The following is a 19,521-nucleotide window of genomic DNA, read 5'->3' as shown; positions in this document are numbered from 1 at the left end:
AAAGGGAATGCTTCCAATTTTTGCCCATTCAGTATGATATTGGCTGTGGGATTGTCATAAATAGCTGTTATTATTTTGAGATATGTTCCATCAATACCTAATTTATTGAGAGTTTTTAGCATGAAGGGCTGTTGAATTTAGTCGAAGGCCTTTTCTGTATCTATTGAGATAATCATGTGGTTTTTGTCACTGGCTCTGTTTGTGATGGATTACATTTATTAATTTGCGTATGTTGAACCAGCCTTGCATCCCAGGGATGAAGCCCACTTGATCATGGTGGATAAGCTTTTTGATGTGCTGCTGCATTCAGTTCGCCAGTAATTTATTGAGGATTTTCACATAGATGTTCATCAGGGATATTGGCCTGAAATTCTCTTTTTTTGTTATCTCCCTGCCAGGTTTTGGTATCAGGATGATGCTGGCCTCATAAAATGAGTTAGGGAGAATTCTCTCTTTTTCTATTGTTTGGAATGGTTTAAGAAGGAATGGTACCAGCTCCTCTTTGTACCTCTGGTAGAATTTCGGCTGTGAATCCATCCCTTCCTGGACTTTTTTTGGTTGGTAGGCTATCAATTACTGCCTCAATTTCAGAACTTGTTATTGGTCTATGCAGGGATTTGACTTCTTCCTGCTTTAGTCTTGGGAGGGAGTATATGTCCAGGAATTTATCCATTTCTTATAGATTTTCTAGTTTATTTGCGTGGAGGCGTTTATGGTATTCTGTAATGGTAGTTTGCATTTCTGTGGGGTCAGTGGTTATATCCTCTTTATCACTTCTTATTGCATCTATTTGATTCTTCTCTTTTCTTCATTAGTCTGGCTAGCGGTCTATTTTGTTGATCTTCTCAAAACATCAGCTCCTGGATTCACTGATTTTTTTGAAGGGTTTTTCATCTATCTCCTTCAGTTTGCTTAGTTCTTATTTTCTGCTAGTTTTGAATTTGTTTGCTCTTGCTCCTCTAGTCCTTTTAGTTGTGATGTTAGGTGTCAATTACAGATCTTTCCCGCCTTCTCATGTGCATTTAGTGCTATAAATTTCTCTCTACACACTGCTTTAAATGTGTCCCAGAGAATCTGCTACATTGTCTTTGTTCTCATTGGTTTCGAGGAACATCTTTATTTCTGCCTCAATTTTGTTATTCACCCAGTAGTCATTCTGGTGCAGGTTGTTCAGTTTGCATGTAGTTGTGCAGTTCTGAGTTTCTTAATCTTGAGTTCTAATTTGATTGCACTGACAGCACCTTACTTGTAATAGCAGAAAATGGAGTAAAGAGCGAAACATCCATCAACTGGTGAACGAACTGGTATATCTAACAGCATACTGCCTCGTAACAAAAAGCCCATTAACTACTGATGCACGCACACAGATGAATGTCAAAATAGCCTTCAGTGAAAGCAAACTTTGACTCCATTTATAGAAAATCCTTGAAAAATCTACAGTGACAAAGATCAGTGATTGCCTGGGAGTTGACAGGAGGGACCCTCTACCTTAGGTTTTTGTTGAGATCAAACGCAAAGCCCTTAAACTTCTTTGGGGCCTAATTGATAGCATCTGAGGCCCACCCTTCAATCTCTGAAGGGTCTAGTCTGAATTCAACCTCTTAGGATTTCCCCATATTCACAATCGAAACTGAAACATAACTTTGGAATTAAGGAATAAAGACATCCTTGTTCTGGGCTCTTGTTACTAGCACATGTGTTTGACTGCAGCCAAGATGGCATCTTGTTCTATACAATTTAAATCCTTCTAGCTTTTTGGGGGGTATGGGGCGCTATTTAATCCAAGTTCAGCTCGTTTAGTGATAGATAAATTACCATATCAGTATTTACCAGTGTCTTTTATGCTCTTCCTGTATTGAATCATCTTGAGATGTTTATCTCAAGACCCAACCCACAACTACTGAATTAAGCTATTAAGTGGGGAAAAACCAGGATCAGGGTACTAAAAATCTCACAAGCTCCCCAGAAAAACCATCACAAAAATCCATTCAATGCCTTCACACAAACGCAGTCTACTGCAGCTTCCTAATTCAGTTGTTTCCAGGATTACAATGCTTATAAAAGGTATACATTAAGCTTATAACAATTTTATTTAGCAAAATTTATTTTTGTATGTACATACAAAAGACATTTTCTTTGACATATAAAAAATACAGAAATATTTACATGTCTACAAAAATATTAAAACAGATTTCAGAAATAAGGAAAACAAGCACGTTTTTACAAAGGATACTTTCTTGGGAAATATACACACAAAAAAAAGCTTTAGAAAGGTGACAAAACATTTAATAGACTCCAGAAATTGATATTTCTATTGGTATCAATTGAATAAGATGAGTATAAAATGTCTGAAATGCTAACAGATGGAAAACCAGACTTACATTTGAGACTGTCTAGGTAAAATTGCATGGGTTTCCTTTTACCATAAAATTGAATCAATTTTTTTTTTTTTACCCTCAGTATCACATAACTATCTACTTTTCCTTTTTTCTTAAAATATTTAAATTGTTTGATTTGTATTGAGAATTTTAAACTTTTTCTCATTAAATTGTAAAAATAGTTTAAGAGGTTGTCTATCCTCTTTACCCTCTGGGGGGAAAAAACCTCAGGATACTACACTGATTTCAACATAAAATTGAAAATCACAATACAATATTTTTTTAAGTTAAAACCTAACATTTTCTAACTAACATTCATGATCAGTAACAATTGATTTAATAAGAGATCACAATCTTCGTAAATTCTTTTTGCTTTTCTTTGTACCAGGCAGAGGACCTATTTTACAACTGGCTTTGAGGAGCTTGCCATCTGAACAGTCTTTAGTAGTATGGTAATTACAGAGACACCTCGTACAATAATCAAATCCACAGCCTTCTCGTTTGCAGGTTGCCCGTTGCAAATAGCAATCATATTTTGCAGGTGAATTACAGCGAACACAGGCTTTGAGGCTTTCGTTCTTTTTCAAAGTCTTGGCAACCTAAAAAGAAAAAAAAAAAAAAAACTATAAACAAATTTCAGCAAGGATTACATGTACTTTAGTTAGTAAAACCAAGAAGGACACCCTTGCACCTTCCCCAATACATGTATGAAATATCACTGTCACACATACAATAACTACTGCCCTAAGTTTTATCTATGTAGTACCTGATAGCAGATGCTCAATAAATACTTTCTGAATAAATTTGTAGGTTGCATTACTCATTATGGCATAAAATTTAAGACTAGTTTTGTTATGTAGGATTTACATTTACTGATCAATGTGAATCAGAAAATATTCTATAATTTTGGTAAGTTATCTAAATTAAGCTTGCAAAGTTATCCACATGTGAGTAGAACTTTTAGCACACATCACTCACTGATCTGAGGGTATAATAGAAGGGCCTTCAAGTTCAGAAAGCTTGCCTTTTTCCACTTAACTCTCTTCCTCAGTTCTTAAAGGTGGAAACTGCAAAATGTAGTATTGAGTACTTTTATAAGAAATCTAGGTTTTTCATTATTTCCTCAGTGTTTCTAAATTAGAACCCAAAATCACTGAACTTTCATAAACAATGCCAAGCAGTACCTAATATTCATAGAAATACATTTCTGTGTACTTTCCTAATTTCATGTTTTTTTTGTTTTCCACATTATTGTGAGTGAAATGAAGAGGACACTAATGAAATCTCTAATAGTTCTATACTACAATTAAATTTAGATGATCACTAATATCAGGTTTCTTAATGTCAGAGATTAACCTAGTTATTATCTAGAGCCAAGTTACATTTTGACCTTGAAAGTTCTTTTACATTTCTTACTCTAAATCCCTTATGTTTTAAGATTTATGATTAGACAAAAAATTACCTCAGAGAATTCATTGTGTCGACTATAAGTAGAACCTTTCTGATCACCTTGATTGGATACCTTGGTTTGAGCATCTTTTTTGAGAGAAGTCTGGGCTGCTGATTTCTGAACAGAAGCCAGTGGGGTTCTGAACATAACATATTCTCTGGTTGATGCATGTGGTGAAAATTTATTGTTGTTTTCCTAATTAAAAAAAAAAGTTTTAATAGAACTTAGAAATTATTTCCTGTATCCTCAACAATGAGACATTTTTATGTTTGTATATAAAAGAAATGATGGCCGGGTGTGGTGGCTCAAGCCTGTAATCCCAGCACTTTGGGAGGCCGAGATGGGCGGATCACGAGGTCAGGAGATCGAGACTATCCTGGCTAACACGGTGAAAACCCGTCTCTACTAAACACATAAAAAAAATTAGCCGGGCGTGGTGGCAGGCACCTGTAGTCCCAGCTAGTCGGGAGGCTGAGGCAGGAGAACGGCATAAACCCGGGAGGTGGAGCTTCCACTCAGCTGAGATCTGGCCACTGCACTCCAGCCTGGGCGACAGAGCGAGACTCCGTCTCAAATAAAAAAAAAAAAAAAAAAAAAAGAAATGACAAGATTATGTAAGAGACTTATCCCTACATGCAATTTACCTGCACGTACTTAAACAAAGCAATACCTAAATACTCACGCATATCAAGCCTAACTTATTGACAGAAACTGTGAACCAAAACTGTGAGAAATCACTTTAAATGCAGAGTCTATATGGTACTTAATACCTAAAAAGTAAAACAGCTTTTCTAAATTTTCCAAAAGTTATAAAATACACATACAAACAACTGGCAACTAAGATTGACTAATGGTCAACTCTATCTGAGAATTGAGTAATTTTCCCTTTGTTACTTTAGACATTCTATTTCTAGGAAGAATCCGAGAAATAAATGATTGAGTTGAGATTTCTTTATTTTTGAATGTGGTTTCTAAATTGTAGTATAAGGCTGAAATACTTTATGAATGTAAAGAAGGATTTCCAGATTACCTGTTTTTTTTTTTTCCCTCTATTTCTAGAAGAGCACTAGCAGTGCATTTTTAACTAAAAACATCATCTGGAAACACTTACGGTAACTCTTTGTATTGCTTTACTGTACAACTGGAATGCCCCCTTATCATCTTCTAGGATCTTCTTCCAAGTTATGCTCACTTTAGACACACTGGAAAAGTAAATTACCATAAATGAAATAATTAAAGCATCACAAAGAGCTAAGATGAATACAGTCGAAAAACATTAGCAGTGCAAAAGGTATTTACATTATTAGTAGTGCTTCTCAAACCTGACCACATTACAATTGCCTGGTGGTTTTAACTGGTCTAAAATGGAGCTCAGGGCTCTGTATTTTTAAAAAGCTCCCTCCTCATCAAGTAATTCTAAGTGCATTGAGGCTTAAGAACCACTGCTTTGTACAGTATTTTTTCACAATATCTGCAAACATCAAATAGTAGCTACCATTGTGTATATTTATATATATATGATACCATGTTAGCTATCTGGTAAAAGTAATAGACAAATTTCAAAGTACTCTAGGCAGACTGCTATTAGAAACCAACTTTATAAACTCACTATGTTAACAGAAAAAGTAGAATCTGTGATACTGATTTGATTGTCCCTCAAGCTGTTTAGGCTCATGCCTGTAATCCCAGCACCTTGGAAGGCCAAAGCGGGCAGATCACAAGGTCAAGAGATTGAGAGACCATCCTGTCCAACACAGTGAAACCCCATGTCTACTAAAAATACAAAAATTAGCTGGGCACGGTGGCACGTGCCTGTGGTGCCAGCTACTCAGAAGGCTGAGGCAGGAGAATCGCTTGAGCCCGGAAGGCAGAGGTTGCAGTGAGCCGAGATCACGCCACTGCACTCCAGCCTGGTGACAGGGCGAGACTCCGTCTCAAAAAACAAAAAAAAACCCAAGAAGCTGTTTATATCTGTTTTGCTTTAGCTCTTGTTTCATAAAGACCAGTGTAAACTCATACTTGCAAAGAGTTATCTCCAGATAATTTTTCAAAAAGCCAAAAAGCCAAAAAAAAAAAAAAAAAAACAAAAAAACAAACCCCAACCCCAGTTGAGTCCTATCTAATTCTAGTTTGCATAATCACCTTAATTCTCAAAGTTATCTGACTAAGTGATTTTCCTTGGTAGATTGAGAAAGAAATGGTGGTTAGCACAAGGTTTCTAAGAAATCGTCATAAACAGAGCCTGGGAGGTGGAGGTTGCAGTAAGCCAAGATTGCACCATTGCACTCCAGCCTGGGTGACGGGAGTGAAACCCTGTCTCAAAATAAATAAATAAATACATAATAATAATAATAATAATAAATCACAAATCCCTATTTGTGGATCTTCATATTTTCATGACTATCAAACCTAGGAGAGCCCTACCACCAAAAAATGGCTTAGAAAGAACAAAAATTACTTCATACTTTCTGGTGTGACAAGTCATAATGCCTATTAGACATGTAGACTGGAACTAGGCTGTTTTATAGTTAAGCCCCAAAGATGTAACTTACATATTAGAAATGTCAAAACTAAAAGGAACAAAGATCCTAATCCAATAGAAACAGTTTTGAAATAGTATGAACATAAAATTTGAAATGACTAGGTTAAATGCGTAATTCTAAAGTTTTCTTTCATCTTAGTGGCACACAGGTAGCAAAACACCAGCAAAAGTCATTACTGCAATTAAACAACATTGTAAGGCTACCTACAACAGGTTGAGCATTTCTAATCCAAAAATCTGAAAACTTCTGAATGATGACATGATGCTCAAAGGAAATGCATATTGGAGCACTTTTGGATTTTGGATTAGGGATATTCAACTGTTTAACCTGTAGGGTATAATACAAATATCCCAAAATTCGAAAAACATCTGAAATCCTTCTGGTCCCAAGCATTTCAGATGAGGGACACTCAGCCTGTACAACAGTCTTTGCATGAGCTGGTGGTACTGAGCCACTAATAGCAATGTTCAGTGGATTATGTTAACATGTATATTCAAAACAGTACTTACTTGATTAAGTCCATATCACTGAGTTGTGCTAAAATAGTTGCTAAGAGATGTCTGAGTCCCCTTCGAAAGAGTTCGCTGAGAATATCTACACATTCTAGTCCCATTTTTCTGCCAATTATATTCTGCAGTCTAAAATTTCCTCTGGCTATAATTTCCTTCAACATCTCCCGATCTACTTTAGGATTTCGTTTTGCATTCTTTTTTAATGTTGAACAAACCACTTTTTCAAAATGAAGAACTGGCAGCAAGTTTTTGTTGGGATATTGGTCTGGGCTTTGTATTTGTAGCAGGCAGGATTGGGGACTGTCACTGAAATTTTCCTCCAGGAGGCTACCTTCTTCATGTTCACTGAGGCCACTTTGTTGAGAAAATGAGGAATAGCCACTGTCTTCATAAAGTCTACTGGTCTCTAGTGCTTCTATTTCATTTGTACTATTAAGTGTTTGTTGCACATGTTGATTTTCCTTGTTATGCAAGGGCTTGCTTTCAGTTTCAAGTTCTACAATCCTAGGGCTCACAATCGGTGACCCAATACATGACAGCCTTTCATAGTCTTTAATGCAGTCTTTACAGGAACCTTCCAAATATGCAGGGGTGTAGGAAACTAGTCTTCCAATGTCATCAGGTTTTACCAGTTTAAGTCCGGAATGAACATGGTTACAATTAAAATCACACTTCATTTTGACAGAAAGGGTAGAACTTTCTTCTTCTTTACAACCTATAAAAAGAACATAACATTTATATCTTAATGGCAAAATTTCCACACATCCCTACTGCTTAAATTGGGATATACAAAGATTACTTTGCCATCTCTCAGCATTAGGTATTGTCTACATGTACTTGCTTATACAGCTGTGATGTTATTCAAGTTTAATTATTGATATGACAACAATATGTGAAAATATTACTTAAATCTTGTAAGTATATACAAATTATATTATTCTTGAGAAGGCATTTCAGAGCAGACTGCTTTTGGATGGCTGTAACATCTGACTGTTATCTATAACTGATTGAGTAAAAAATAGTGGAAAAAGGGGCTATAAAATAAACATCTGTGTTTATGGAACAAATGAGAAAATGTGATGTATCAAAAGAGTAGGCTCTATGGTCAAAGTTATCCTTAGAGTAACCACAAATACTTTTAGATTCAGTGTTTATTCCTTGGACTTAAATGACATTATGGTTCTCTTTGACTTAAGCACAACCCAAGCCACTGACAGCAAAAATGGTTAAGATTAGTACAGGAGGATAATGTATAAGGGTGGGAATAATCTTGATAAAAATAATAAAAATTTTGTATATTATTTCACCATTAGCAATGATTGCAAGCCTTAAAATAACTAATCAAGAAATCTATAGGTAGCGTGGAGAAAAGAACTAATAACACATTTAAACAACTATAAATTAAAGTCTACCTGAATTCCCACAGCTCTTATCTCCAAGTTTTATTCTGATGGGTGCTCTTGGTGACCTTTTTTTTTTTTTTTCTTTTTTTGAGACGGAGTCTCGCTCTGTCACCCAGGCTGGAGTGCAGTGGCCAGATCTCAGCTCACTGCAAGCTCCGCCTCCCGGGTTTACGCCCTTCTCCTGCCTCAGCCTCCCGAGTAGCTGGGACTACAGTCGCCCGCCACCTCACCCGGCTAGTTTTTTGTATTTTTTTTTTTTTTAATAGAGACGGGGTTTCACCGTATTAGCCAGGATGGTCTCGATCTCCTGACCTCGTGATCCGCCCGTCTCGGCCTCCCAAAGTGCTGGGATTACAGGCTTGAGCCACCGCGCCCGGCCGGTGACCTTCTAATATACTTAAAGCATTTGTCTACCTTACTGGATAGTAAACTCAAGTACAGGGACATCTCCCTGTATCTTCTCTAATATGTGCTGGAAACTGCTGTCTTTTAATCACTGAACAAAGACATTCCACCGTAAGAATGAATAGTTCTGCTATCAATCAAAACTAAGAGTTGGTAAAGAAGAAAAGAATGACACTCTAATCAATTAACCAGATTTAAAAATATGAGTGGTAGGGCAGCAGGTGTAAATTACTGTTCAATTGCTTTAAATAACTTAAGATAAACTTGCTATTAATGATAAATAGAAAAAAAGGAAAGACTTGTTCAGGGTTTTATTACCACCCTGCTCCAACCCTCAGGACCTAAGAAATCAGTTAAGACACAATGGAGCAGGCAGCGTCTTAAGATAGCTTTAAAGAAAGGTTTCACCATCCCTGTGCTACATTTTGCAGTGAATGCCTCTTTGTTCTCAGGGGTTGTCCTGTGCATTGTAGGATGTTAAGCAGCCTTTACCCATTAGACACCAAGGGCAGCCCCCACTCCCAATATGCAATGTCTCCAGTTACCAGTTATTGCCAAATATTGGGGAGGGGAAAAGGCCAGCTGCAAAATTTCCTCTATTCTTCAGTTGAGAACCACAACTCTAAAAAGTGATTAGGATTGTCAGGCAACAGTGGCCTGGTAAGGGCATTCACAATTTGAGCAATGGCACAATGCTGGGAAGGAATATGGTAGATGAGTTCAGAAACTGTTTAGCATTGTTGAAGGCAGAGAATAAGAGCAGGGAAACAATGCGGACATGAGCCTGAATATTAAATGCCAGGTTAAAATGTGCCCCATCTACCATCCCCACACAAGCCAATCATATATAGCTAACAATTTATACTGTAAGTAAATATATATAGCATCAGTATGCTTAGTCTGCACTAAATATTGGTAATGTGTTCACATTAAATTTAACTATTTTTTACGTAGAGCAAAACTTTTCAACTCAAAGTACAAATGGACACTTTCATAGAAAGTAACTTGTAGAGAGAAACTGCTTGTAAATTCCCAATGTTAATACAGTGAAAGATACATAGTATGTGCTCCAGGATCCCACTAAACATAAAATTAAGAGTTGAGCTGCATAAAAAATAAAGAATATACAAATTCTAGCTCCCTAATTAACCCTAAATCTAGAACAAATGATTCTGAGTGGTTTACTTTCATTCAGAGGAAAAGTAAAAAATGCCAAGAGATTGCTTCTATTTTTGCCTCAAATCAACTAAAGAATTAGGTTTGATTTATACATGACCACAATTTACATGAGAGGATAAAAAAGCAGAAGTCACTTATGAAGGCACGCTCTGCTTTGTTTAGCTGCCTAAACCAAAAAGGCCTGAAAATACTTCAGGAATTCAAAGTCATTCTCTTTCTGCTGTCTTTAGAACAGTTACTGGGAGGTTGTCCTATAGAACCTCTTTCATTCAACACTGTTCTTTGAATATGGACAGTTCTTTAAAATTAGAGCTAATAATGATGCAAATACTTTAAACTTGTTTAGAAGTTTGCAATTTCCAGTGCTTACAAACCTTTTGAGGTAGGATGGGGAATTGTTATTTTTACAATTGAGCACACTGAAGTGTAGCTTAGTTTGCCCAATACAGGTAGTTAATTAAATGAGGCAGATTTCTCTTCCTCATTATAATGAGGTGCTCTGGAAAAACAGATCTAATGAATAACATTTATACTGTTTATAAAAATGACAGAAAAGCCAGAATTTATGGTGCAAGCGCACTTAAGGTACTAAAGAAAAAAATGTGTACATTTTTTTCTCATGTGAGCTGGCCCTTTTCAGTCCTTAGTAACAATGACCTTTCCATCCCAGGGGCTTTGTACCTTATGCCTTTCCCTGCTTAGAATCTTTTCCGCTTCCTTTGCCTATTTAGCTTCTAATCCATTACTCATGGAGAGCTTCTTCTTTTTTTTTTTTTTGAGGGAACTTTTCAGACCTCATCAAACCCTACTTTAAAGCACTACCAAATTGAAATTTTTAAAAGTACTTTTAAGTTCCTTAAAGGCCAGACATGACTGTTACTGCTTATGACAAAATCCAAGCAAATAGCAGTGCCTGACACAATGAAGACATATGATATAAAAATGTGTTTCCCATTTTTTTTTGTTAGCTAATACCAACATTAGAATCTGTACTCTTCCTCACGAAATTAGCACTTAAGGAGTTAAAATGACTACCACATTCCTCTTGCAACAACATATATTTTCACATGAATAATTAGATTTAGTATTTAGGTCAGGTGCAGTGACTCATGCCTATAATCCCAACACTTTGGGAGGCTGGGATTGGGAGATTGCTTGAGCTCAGGTGTTCAGACCAGTCTAGGCAACATAAAGAGACTCCATCTCTATAAAAATTAAAAAAAGAAACTAGCTGGGCATGGTGGCATGCACCTGCGGTCCCAACTACTAGGGAGGTTGAGGCGGGAGAATTGTTTGAGCCTGGGAGGTTGAGGCTGCAGGGAGTTGTGATCATACCACTGCATTCCAGCCTGGAAGACAGAGGGAAACCCTGTCTTAAAAAAGAAAAAAGAAAGAAAAGGTCTGGTATTTTAAAAGAATTTTAGTAAACTTATTCTGAATTTACAGAAAAGTTGCAAGAATAGTGCAGAATTCCTGTACCCCCATTGCTCAACTTATATTACTAACATGAATGCATGTCACAACAAATTAACCAATATTGCTGCATTATTAACTAAAATCCCTATTTTATGTGGACTGCTGTGGTTCCTACCTAAAGTCTTTTTACTGTTCCAGGGTCTTATCCAGGATACATTACATTTAGTCATCACATCTCCTCAGGCTCCTCTTGACTATGACAATTTCCTTGTTGATAATTACCTTGACAATTCTGAGAAATACTGGTTATTTTGTAGCCTATTCCACAATTAGGATTTGTCAAGTTTTTCTCAGTCTTAGTCTGGGGCTGTGGGTTTTTAGACCACAGAGGTGAGGTGCTATGATTTGAACTGATGTTAACCTTGATGACTTGGCTGAGGTAGTATTTCTGAGCTTGCTCCAAATGTAAAGTTACTCCTTTTTGTTCTTTTTCCATTTGAAACTTTTTGGAAGTCACTATGCACACCTCACACTTAAAGGAGTAAATTTATAAATCATTTGGAATTCTTCTGTACAGCAGATTTGTCCATTAATCTCCTATTTATTCATACTACCAATCATTTATATCAGTATAAACTCATAGACTTTGGGTTATAATCCAATACTACTTAATGTATTGCTCAAATTGTTCCAGCTTTTGCTATTGTGACCTCTTTCCGTTGACATTGGTGTCCATTTCACATACTTAAATCATTTTGTGTTTTGAACATCCCTTACTTTCTGGGACTACAAGACGCTCTAAGCGCATCTTCTAATTTCCCTGTTCCAGCCCTAGAATCAGTCATTTCTCCAAGGAACTCTGGTTTCCTTTTTTTTTTTTTTTTGGAGAAAGGTATTAAATGAAAGTGAAATCTGGATGTTGGCTGTTGATTTAATTTTAAAACGTGAAATTAATGTATTTTTCATTTCCATAACAATACTGCAGAAGAAACAGATTAGCATAGCATGATGTTTTATAAAAAAGGAAGCTGAAGCAACTGTTTGCAAAAGCTTAAATCCATTCCTTTTAACTAGCTAAGTGTTTTCCAATGACCAGGCCAAATGTGGGAAATATGTGAAGTATTCATATAATTGACTTATTATCCAGAAAGACAGAAAATATTATATGGCTTCATAACCTCTTGAATTAAACAGTTGAGGGCTAAGAGTTCAGTTGAACCATTTCACTTATTTATCCAACATCCACTCAGTGACAGGGTAGGGGGAGAGAAAGATATTAATTAGGGATGATCTTTTAGCAAAGCTGACATTCTGAAATCTGAACACCTTATGGAAATCTAGTGGAAGAGTTCCAGATGATGGGAAACATAGGAAACAAGGAAAAATGCAAGTGCTCAATAAAGACCAATACCTGTAGGGCTGAGTTGGGGGAGGTTATTGAAAATTATAGTTGAAGAGGTACAATGATCTGCAGATTTGTGGTAGGCTGGGTCCTATGTGGAGGAGAGAAGTTTGGTTTACATTTTTAGAAGATCATTGGCAGTTGTGGAGAATGAATTGCAGAAAGGTAAAAGTAGAAGCAGAGAGAACATAGTTAGAAATGTTTATCACAGAAGTACAGAGTGTGGGAAACTCAGACTAGAAGGATTGTAGCGGAAATGAAAGTAACTGCATAGATTCAAGGTCTGTTATTTAGGAGGGTAAAGTCAACTTGCTGCTAATCTACTAGATGTGGATATGAAGAAAAGGAGAGTAAAAAAACACCCTGGGGTTTAAGGCTTGAGTATCTAAGGTGATATAGTGCTATTTACTGAGTTATGGAAAACTGATGAAATTAATGCTTAAAAACCTGTTTCCTCATCCATAAAATGAGAGTAAGACAATAAAACAGGACTAAATGCAAGGTAAAGTCCCTGTCACAAGGGTCTAGTCAATACAATCTATTTTTAATCACATAAGCCAAATCCCTTCATATTCCTTACATTGCCAATCATTAACATTTAGAAGTAGTAAAGCACATTTCACAAAGAAGTATATATTTCAGAATAACACATACTTTTCCATTAGAATGTATAGAGTTAAGAATCAGATCCAAGTTTGAATGAAAATCCTGGCTTAACCTTTTGACTAGCTTTGTGAACTTGGAATGTCCTATTCCTACTTTTCCCCCAAGTGCAGATAGTAATAAGACTCATACATGGCATTGTTTAAACTTCTCATTTACCCACTCCCAGCCCAGTTATACAGAGAAAAGAAAATTTTACAATGTTTGACTTTACATTTAATTTTCCAATATAGACCTGATCCTCCATATTAAATGTCATAAATAAGGCTGCAGTCCTTAAAAATCCTTGTAACTCTTCTGTTAACTAAAATAATTAAGTTCCAGTCTCTAATATCTACAGATAACTACCATGTGGTCAACGTTAGGCATGGCCATTCCTTAAGAGTTTAAGAGGCCCAATGCTTGTGACCATAAAGTAATTTTTACGAGAAAATTTTAGAAAAGCCTACTTTCAAAACTATTTGGAGGTAACATATATGTATTTTTAATTTCATCTCCTCAAACCTGTAAACTGGGGAAAAAATTCCAACAGGCAGCAAATTCTTTCTGAAGAGCAAGGTAGTAAAGACAAATGGAGTTATCAAAAAAGAAAAAAAAACCCTCATAAAGCCATCAAGCTTCAAAATTTCGATGGTAGATTGATGATCCAGGATCTTCTAGAAATATACTTTCTATTAAAATTAAAATTAAGCATTTTTTTTCTCCTGAGACTTCTAGAGTTCTTTTTTAATAAAAGTCATTACAAAATAGTACAATGCCGAATTGCTAATTTTTTTCATTTTAGGTTATTTCTCAGGTAAAAATAAGGGCATATGGATTTTATTTAGAGGTAGCAACAAAGAGGGTAAAAATAAGCATTTGAGTGCCTTCCATTCTCTACAAGCTTTGAAATAAAGGACTATCTAGTTCTTCATGAGTTATGGGGAAAAAGTCACCAATTCTTCGATTCTCACAAAATCATCTTAACACTATGGACAAATGCAAGGTTTGTAGTAAAAACTGCTTTTTAAAAACTCTTCCCTTTCCACTCCAGGCCCTGAGACTGGGTTAATGGGCAAAGGAAGAAAAAAATGGGGAAAAGTAACGTTTTTGTTTGGATGTCCCAGTTGAGTCTGGTCCAATGAGGTGGGGGGGTTACTCCGTTTGGCGGGAGTGGGGAGGTAGACCCTAGAACTCCTGAGAGATCGGTGAGGCTGCCCCACAGGGCGCAGGACACGCGGAGGCGGCGGGAGATAACCGCGAGCGCGATCTCCCGCGCCCGCCAGTGAGGCTGGGACCGCGAAAAATCGGGGAAACTGCCTTTGGCTGTGAGGGTGCGGGGCAGATGTAGAAAAGGGGCGCAGGGGGACGAAGGTGAGGCACCTGGTCAGGCCCTGGGGGCTGCCTTCTCGCAGCCCTGTCACCGCCGGGGGCCCCGGGGTGGGGGAGGGGAGGGGCATTTGGCGCCTATTCAAGCAGGGTGGGGTTGGTGGGTCTTCCGAGAAGGAAAAAGGGCGCCCTGGGATGCCACGACCCGCACCTCCGGGGGTTGGAGTCCAGGGTCAGCGTGGGTGACGGGACCCCGCGGCCCGCCATCCGGCCCCTGCACATCTGGCTTCCCCAAGATCCCCAGCCGCCCTCCTCCTGGACCCAGGAACCGCTGCCGCCGCCGGAGGCCGGGCGTGTGGCGTGGCCGCGCGCCCAGGCTCCGGGGGATGTCGGGTCAGGGCCTCAGGCTGCGGCCCTCCTCATGCACCCCTCTGGCGTGCGCGCCCCCCTCGCGCCCGCTCCCCTCACTCACTATCCGAGGGTCGAGGGCGCCCGGCGGCTGTCACGGCGCTGGGGCTGGCGCTGCAGGAGCAGCGGGGTGGCCGTGGGGCGCAGCTGCAGGGGCGCCGGCTCATGCCAGCCGACGTGGAGTCCGCCTCAGGTAAAGGAACCGCTTCGAGAGAAGCTGAGCAACCTGCCTGCTTCACAGACCTGTATCTCTTAAAAGGCGCCAGCTGGTACTTTTAAAATCTTTGAATTTGGTGCCTAAATCCGCGCGGTCCAATCAGGCGCGTCGCTCGCATGCACGCACCAATAGGAGGGCGGTGGGTGGGGGCGCCCTCTTCCGCGCCCAATTGGACGCTGCCGAGGCGGGGCCGAGCCGCGAAGCCCAGCCCCCTTTCAGCTTACCGGCTACCCACGTCCGGAAAAATGCTACGGCCGGGGGCGGGATCTCCGAGCGCGGGGAGGCCGCGGCCCGGCCACACGTGTGGAGGGCCTACCACGCATGCGTGCGCCCGCCAAGATTCCCTCCGCCGTCTTCCGGACCGGCCTCCTGCAAGTCCTAATCTCAGCCCAAATTCAGCGCCGGCTTCCATCTGGAGATCTTCGATGGGTACAAATGGTAGCCGACTTTCTTCGATCATCTCTCGAACGGCAGTTCGGTGAGCGGCAACTCGGCTCGTCCGGGAATCCAGACTTTCCGGAAGACGGACCCTCCCCCAAGCCCAGCTTAGCCCGCCTCTCTAGGATTTACGCGCGCGCTCCGCTCTCCCTCCTAACTCGCCCCTCCCCTTGACCCACGTCTCTGCGCAGGCGCCTTGGCGGGTTGTGGCTGCAGAGTTGGCGGGTCGGCGCTTGCGCACCGGGGTTCCCCGCGATTTTTTTTTCCCCGGGGCTGGGTGAGGGCGGGCCGCGTAGAGGGGCTGTGCGGCTCTCCCTGCGGCAGGCTGACATCACCTTTGGGAGATCTGCGGCTGCATCTCCCAGGGCCTTCCGGCGGGGCCGAGGGTGGGACCCAGGCACTTCTTCCTTGCGAGCGCATTTATTTGTATTTTCAACCACCCTTCAGACACTTGGTTTACGCTTTCCTGGGTTTTTGTTCCTTTCCTTCAAGGACCAAGCGTAGGAGACAGTAGTCCTGCTCCCAAAAAAAGAATAAATAGAAGTCCCCCCTGACCCCCCTGGCCAAGGGAGCTTTTAGTGATGGCTGGCATGGACATCAGTATGAAAGTGTACCGGAGTATTAGTGATGCTCAACTTTTCACAATTTGAATATGCACTTAAGTAGGACAGTGCATTCCCTGAACTCAGCTTTATGGCTACAGCCCAGTGAAGCAACGGGATGTGAACTCCAAAAAGGCGAATCCTCGTTTGCTGTTTTCCTCTGGTGCCTTTCTGCAGCCTCGAAGTGAGTTCTTGGCTGTAGTCAGTGTTCAGTACCATTAGTGACGCGTCCTGTGTGGCGCGGCCAGGATTAGGATGAATCATACAAGTGCTGGGTGGATCCTGTCTACCTAAAATTTGATCATTAGTTCATTATGGGTTTTTTGTCTTTTCCATTTAAAAAATGTTACATTAAAATAGTGTCACTCTTGATGACTGAAATTTTTTTCATCCCCGTAAATGCACCTGAGGCCTGTGCTTCCTTGCCTCACCCTAGCCTGGCCCTGGGGCTAGGTCCTGGAGCTTCAGGGTTAAAAAGACAAAGTTCTGTCCTTCAGGGAGTTTACAGAGACCAATGGGAAAGAAGTTGACAGTGAACAATTTCAGAACACGAAAAAGGATATGAAATAATGTATTGGGGTAGAGAATGCAGATTAGTATAGGTTAAGGATTTTGGATGGTCATGGCGCTTTCTGAGGCTTTGAACCCGGATGTGAGTGTTGAACTGGCCATGCAGAACTGCATAATAAACAGGGAATAATAAGCAGAGGGAATGCCTGACTACAACTTAGCAAGAAAGAGAGGAGATGAGGTTAGAGAGGTAGGCAGAAGCCAGATCCTGTGGGACCTTGTGGGTGTTCCATGTAGAGTTTAGACTTTCTTCTGATTGCAGTGGTTAGTTGTTGGAAGAATTTTGGCAAGGTAGTTATTTGTTGATAGAATATTAAAACTATAATAGCTTTTTTATGTAAAAAATAATGTAAATGTTAGCCTTTCATTCTCACAATAGGTTAGCATTATTTTCAGTGTATAATGGTTGTGCTTCTCAGTGTGAGTTAATTCTCACTGTGGCTACCAGAACCACACAGCTAGTAAGCAGAAATTCTAGTGCCAGTCTGCAGGATTCAAAAAGTCCATGTCCTTTCCGCTTATGCTGTGCTAGCCTATAACACTGTCTGCTGGAGCCCTGGTTGGTTTTAGTACATTTCACATTACTTCACAATTTGACCTTAGAGATAACTGTATTCACCTCTTTTATTTTCAGATGCTGGCAGAAATACAAAATTTGAAGCAAGCAAGGGTTCTCATTACATTATTTTTTATTTTTATTTTTTTGAGACCGAGTCTCACTCTGTAGCCCAGACTGGAGTGCAGTGGCGCAATCTTGGCCCATTGCAACCCCTGCCTCCTGGTTCAAGCGATTCTCCTGCCTCAGCCTCCCAAGTAGCTGGGATTATAGGCATGTGCCACCACGCGTGGCCAATTTTTATATTTTTAGTAGAGACAGGGTTTATTTCACCTTGTTGGCCAGGCTGGTCTTGAACTCCTGACCTCAACTGATCCGTCCTCCTTGGCCTCCCAAAGTGCTGGGTGGCATGAGCCACCGTGCCTGGCACATTAAATTAGCTGAGCATCTGGAATACAACCTTTGGATCTTATCCTCAGCTTAGATTTGTTCTCCAGCAGTTTTTTTTATTCTCCAGAAAAAGGCTGATAGATTATTGAAGAAATCAAAATTTCTGTCATAATGTAATATAAAGAACCAAGCATGTTTTGTTGCATGCTAGAATAATTTGTCAGTTTTTTTTTTCAGCTCATTGGGTTACTGAATCATTGACATTAAGTGATGTTTGAGCTTTAATTATATTATTCATAACTGACAGTATGTTCGGTTCACTGGCACCTGCTAATTCTCATCTAAGTGAGAAACTTAGGGCCACACGGGCGGGGTATGGTGGCTCAATCCTGTAACCCCAGCACTTTGGGAGTCACAGGCAGGAGGATTGCTTGAGCCCAGGAGTCAACATGGTGAAACCCCATCTCTACCAAAAATAAAAAAAGCAAAAATTAGCCAGGCATGGTGGTGCACACCTGTAGTCGCAGTTACTTGGGAGGCCGAGGTGGGAGGATGGCTTGAGCCCAGAGGCAGAGGTTGCAGTGAGCTGAGATCGCATCACTGCACTCCAGCCTGGCGACCAAAAAATAAAGGGCAGGGGGACATTCTGAATTTTACTAGATGCCAATAGATGTATACATCTCATTTTCCAAATTAGCATCAATCAGTTGTTGGGTGTTTAGGTGGAACATGAAGTGCAGAGAGAACTGCCCTCATTCTTTCATAAAATTCTTATCGCAGACCTACCACATGCAAAACAGTGGGATATATGGAAATAAATGGGACATGATACCTGCCCTTGTGCTTATTATCTGTGAGCTTGCTACATAATAGCCATAATAGGTGTTCAGTAAATAATTTCTGAATACGAATCATGAGGCATGTCTGTGGGGTAAGGTGTGTAAAATAAAGCTATGTGGAACACTGGATGAGTCAAATACATTTAAATTTATGGAAATTTTGGCCAGGTGTGGTGGCTCATGCCTGTAATCCCAGCACCTGGGAGGCCTAGGCAGGCAGATCACCTGAGGTCAGGAGTTCGAGACCAGCCTGGCCAATATTGTGAAACCCCATCTCTATTAAAAATACAAAAAATTAGCCAGGCGTTGGGTGCGTGCCTGTAATCCCAGCTACTTGGCAGGCTGAGGCAGGAGAATCACTTGAACCCAGGAGGCGAAGGTTGCAGTGAACTGATACCATGCCATTACACTCCAGCCTGGCCAACAAGAGTGAAACTCCATCTCAAAAAGAAAATTGTGGAAATTTTCATAGAAAAAATGAGTTACTTCTATGTACCAGGATAAGGGAATAATCTGTAGGACAGGGCTTCTTAACCTCAGCACTTTTGGGCCAGATAATTGTTGTAGGGTGTTTAGCAGCATCTCTTTTATTCTGTCTTCGAGTTGTGATAACTGTCTCTAAACATTGCCAGATGTCTCCTGGGGGCCAAAGGCCCTCTGGATGAGAACCATGGCTGTAGGGGATGTCTTCTGAAGAAACAGGCACAAAGGAGGCCTTCTACAACATAAAGAACAAAGTAAGGGAAAGGGTAAATGCAGTTGCATTTATTAAGATAATTTGATGTGGCATGGGGGGTGTTGTGGAAAGTGAGCTAATACAAAATGATGCTGAATACAGATCA

General features: G+C 40.1%; 1 protein-coding gene across 3 annotated transcripts; it reads right to left on the bottom strand.

Annotated features, from left to right (window-relative positions):
- Window positions 1–2,067: 2,067 nt before the first annotated feature.
- FBXO5 (F-box protein 5) lies at window positions 2,068–15,854 on the bottom strand. 3 transcript variants are annotated; one of them, XM_033235020.1, is made up of 5 exons: window positions 15,411–15,515; window positions 6,881–7,598; window positions 4,940–5,030; window positions 3,841–4,023; window positions 2,068–2,977 (listed from the first exon to the last, which is right to left on the bottom strand). In XM_033235020.1, exons 2-5 carry the CDS (start codon window positions 7,558–7,560, stop codon window positions 2,726–2,728), a joined length of 1,206 nt encoding a protein of 401 aa, XP_033090911.1. In that variant the 5' UTR covers window positions 7,561–7,598; window positions 15,411–15,515; the 3' UTR covers window positions 2,068–2,725. The 3 variants fall into 3 exon arrangements, with proteins under 3 accessions (XP_033090911.1, XP_033090910.1, XP_033090909.1); XM_033235019.1 differs by having other exon boundaries at window positions 2,086–2,977; window positions 15,509–15,854; XM_033235018.1 differs by having other exon boundaries at window positions 2,086–2,977; window positions 15,132–15,446.
- Window positions 15,855–19,521: the final 3,667 nt, after the last annotated feature.

Source organism: Trachypithecus francoisi, unplaced genomic scaffold, assembly GCF_009764315.1.
Source record: "Trachypithecus francoisi isolate TF-2019V2 unplaced genomic scaffold, Tfra_2.0 Lachesis_group15, whole genome shotgun sequence".
NCBI lineage: Eukaryota > Metazoa > Chordata > Mammalia > Primates > Cercopithecidae > Trachypithecus > Trachypithecus francoisi.
This window is presented reverse-complemented; position numbering and strand designations above follow the sequence as displayed.

Bases quoted from the DNA above. Each gene is read 5' to 3' on its own strand.
- FBXO5 (XM_033235018.1), bottom strand. From the start codon at position 15,234: ATGAGCCGGCGCCCCTGCAGCTGCGCCCCACGGCCACCCCGCTGCTCC. The intron at 5,031-6,880 runs GTAAGTACTGTT...TTACTTTTCCAG, and splicing joins AGTGATATGGACTTAATCAA to TGTGTCTAAAGTGAGCATAA. The intron at 4,024-4,939 runs GTAAGTGTTTCC...TTTTTTAATTAG, and splicing joins AAGCAATACAAAGAGTTACC to GAAAACAACAATAAATTTTC.